Consider the following 3,596-nt stretch of genomic DNA (forward strand, 5'->3'; position numbering starts at 1 on the left):
AGCAGGGCTGCCTGGTATTTCAGCACTCAGCTTACTGATATAACTTCGAATGGTTTTTATTTTATTGTGTCTGTGTGATTTCAGAGCTAAGAGAGCTGCAGAGTGCACGTCTAACACATGGTTTCTTATCTGCAGGTGAGCAATGGGATAGGAAAGTGCTGCCAGCCCATGAATTTCCTGAAGGAACTCCCTTTCCACCAGCACCAACATGCCGAGCAATTACTCCCTGGTTGTCACCACCAGGGAAAGTCTCCAAGTCCTGTCTACAGCCCTGGCAAACTCATCAGCTGTGTCACACTCATCCCCTCCCTGCCCCCTTACCTCTTCAGATTATCAGTTTTCACTGATTCCAGCCCTCTTCTCTGCGGTTTTTGTTCTTGGCTTGGTTGGCAACAGCGTGGTGGTTGTGGTGCTCTGTCGTCACACTGGCCCCAAGACAGTCGCTAATATCTACATTTTCAACCTGGCCATGGCAGACCTGCTGTGCCTGGCCACCCTCCCCTTCTGGGCCACCTACTATGCTCAGGGATACAACTGGCTCTTCGGGTCTCTCATGTGCAAGATCTCCAGCTCTGTCCTGTGTCTGAATATGTTTGCAAGTATTTTTTTCATTACGTGCATGAGCGTGGACCGGTACCACGCCATTGTCCACCCTATTCACTCCCAGAGGAGAACTCCACAACAGGCTTATTTTGTGGCATTGGTGGTGTGGGGCCTCGCCTGCTTGTCCTCCCTCCCAACTTTTTATTTCCGAGACACTTTCTACGTGGAAAGCTTGGAGGTCAATGCTTGCATTATGGCCTTTCCTTATGAGAACTATGCTCAATGGTCTGTGGCAACAGCCTTCCTGAAAAACACCCTGGGCTTCTTCATCCCCTTGGCAGTGATCACCACCTGCTACATCTGGATCAGGAGGCACTTGCTTAAAGCACAGCAGTTTGGGAAGAGCAGGCAGAAGAGGGACAAGGTCCTGAAGCTGGTGGCTGCTGTTGTCGTGGCCTTCCTGATCTCCTGGCTGCCATTCCACGTTCTGACGTTTCTGAACGCTCTGGCTCACATGGAGGTCATTGCCAGCTGTGAGGTGGTGGGGCTCATCGACACGGCGCTGCCCTTCGGCATCTGCATGGCCTTCGCCAACAGCTGCATCAACCCCCTGCTCTACTGCTTCATTGGCAACCAGTTCCAGGAGAAGCTGCACCGCCTGTTCAAGAGGAGGGTTCACCAGCTCAGCAGCCACCGCGAGAGCTCCTCTGCCAGGAGGGGCAGCTGCTTCAGAGAGCCTGAAACCCCCGTGGGCAAAGAAGGGGAACCTGAGTCCTTCCTCTAGGCTCTGGGGGGATGTCAGTGCAGCTGGATGTCCCTGCAGTTGTGACATTCCTTTCTCCTCTTCCCTTTGTTTTGTGCCCAATCATTCACCAGATGTTTGAAGGAGAATCTGGTCTTGTCATACATAGGGATTTATTCCTTCTCCCTTTTCACAACGAGAACTCAAGTTTCACACGGAGGGAAGGTTCTGACAAATAACTATGTTGATGGCACTATAAATATCAGCTTTTTGTATGGCTGGGATCAGGCAAATGTTATGTGTAACTCCGGAAGTCCAAATATACTGAAGGACCATTACACCATAGCTACAATTGCATAGGTGCTGAGTATTATACCCTAAACTGATTTTCTAAAAGAGATTCTCGCTAGAGAATGTGTAAATAAAGCTGTGCAGATATTTCTGTACCTACCTGTAAGAAAATATTTTGACATTTATTTTGTATATTTTAATTTTTTAAAAATAAATGGCTAGAGATGTAAAATGCATCAAATATACTTCCAGCTTGCTTCAGCCTGGAATCCTGAGAATCTGTGGAGATGTGGCTCTGCAGACTGCTGAAGGTAGGAGGGTGTTCTTGTGGGAAAGTAAAACTCCAAAGTGCATATTTTTATACCTTTCTCATAGCAGGTAACATGTCCATAGGGCAGATGGTCCTTTCTTTGATTCAGTGTGGTCACTTGTGACAAAAATGCTGCAGGAAGTGAACATGCAGTGTCCCACTGCTATGTGAGCATGCTGAGCCTCACACACAGTCCAGCAGCCTTCGTGGCAAGTACTTGCTGAATGCGTGGACTTTTTGCATTTTAAATGTCAATTACTAGTGTGAATTTGGAGTACTGCATACAGAAATCCTGAGTGACTCTTTCTTGTCACCCAGAAACAAAACCATGGTGTGAGTTTACTCATTTTAACTAAAAGAATGAATGAGAAAAAAAAGTATTTGGGAAATACTAATTCTATTTTGAGGTTGCTTTTGATGTTTATTTGAAATTTTATTTTGCTGGAGAGGTACTGGTCCTCTTGGACCCTTTGATAGGCTCAGTCCAAAGGAGGAGTCTGTTATAGCACCTTTTACCATTACCTGCAGGTTTCCCCCAGGGTGAGTGACCAAAGATCATTAGTTTCAGGGAATTGTCTCTGATATCAGCGTTACTCTTGAGGCTTGAATTCACAGTTTTGATTTGGGGTCAAGCCAACCTCCCTGGAAGTCCCAACTGGCTGGAAATCACGGGAACCTGGTGGAGGTTCACTCCTCTGGTAGGTAGGGGTAATTTTCTTCACCGGATTTTACAAGAAATGTGTCAGTCTCAGAGAGGTGTGAGATGAAAAGTTTGTGCAGAACTTGGCAGAACAGGGCCTGACCATAAGTAACCCCCTCTCCCTGTCCTCCTCTGGTGTTCTCTAGTGGGATATGTGGCTGGAGAGATGCTTATCCCTGAAAGTGGCAGAGCTACCCATGCAGCTCCCCTGGAATGTTTTTGTTGAAAATGTTCCGAGGAGCTAATAGTGTCTGGGGCGTTGGGTATTTCTGGAAGGACAAACTGTTAATTGCTTAGCAATGAGGACAGCAAAGCAGTCGTGCTACAGCAAAACAAACCAGCACACTCAGAAAATCACCTGGTGCTCAAGGCAGCAAGCTCAGAGGGATAATGAGAGGTTGTGGAACTTTTTACCTTTGCTGCAATACAGGTCAGTAATGAACACAAGTGGGACATTAATTGATGTCTTTGGAGTCTCAAATCAAAAGCTGACCTGCACCACCTGAGCTCCTGTGCTACAGCTGTGCCTGTCCTGAGAGGAGGACAGGCTGCACTCTCTGCACGTCAGGTGGGACGTGCTAAAAACCAACAGTGTTTAACAAGGATTGTGCCTTTTCCCTGGAGTGCAGACTTATGCTGATAGGGAAATACTACAGGAATCTGAAATCCAGTTGCATTTACAGCTGTGAGAGGCTGGAGAAAATGAGAATAAAGGTTTCCCAAGGAGAGAACAGCAATGTAGCATCTCCCACTGTTGTGGGACAAGATCATGGTTGGCTGCTGGAGGGCAGGGATTGATAACAACTTGCAGAGGCTGAGACAGCTGTACCCAGTGTCACTTTCCTACAAACAGGGGAACAAAAATAGAGTATTAAATGTGAGGTGAACTGAGAGGGGAGGAAAATTCATTCTTTCAAAATGCAGTTTCAAAAGAAGTCTACCCTGAAGGTCATATTCTGCCAGAGTGACAAACTTAGTGACCCTCAGTGTGACATTTTTGTTTGCTAGAT

The 3,596-nt window shown here is 46.8% G+C and overlaps 1 protein-coding gene across 1 annotated transcript in view; it reads left to right on the forward strand.

Annotated features, from left to right (window-relative positions):
* The window catches only part of AGTR2 (angiotensin II receptor type 2), a 3,293-nt gene extending 1,571 nt beyond the window's left edge, over positions 1-1,722 (forward strand). Inside the window, exon 2 of the mRNA XM_014306593.2 lies at positions 136-1,722. Within this exon, the coding sequence (XP_014162068.1) occupies positions 209-1,327 (1,119 nt within the window). The 5' untranslated portion in view covers positions 136-208 and the 3' untranslated portion in view covers positions 1,328-1,722. The remainder of the gene's footprint in view (positions 1-135) is intronic.
* Positions 1,723-3,596: the final 1,874 nt, after the last annotated feature.

Source organism: Geospiza fortis, unplaced genomic scaffold (genome assembly GCF_000277835.1).
Source record: "Geospiza fortis unplaced genomic scaffold, GeoFor_1.0 scaffold157, whole genome shotgun sequence".
NCBI classification, from domain to species: domain Eukaryota; kingdom Metazoa; phylum Chordata; class Aves; order Passeriformes; family Thraupidae; genus Geospiza; species Geospiza fortis.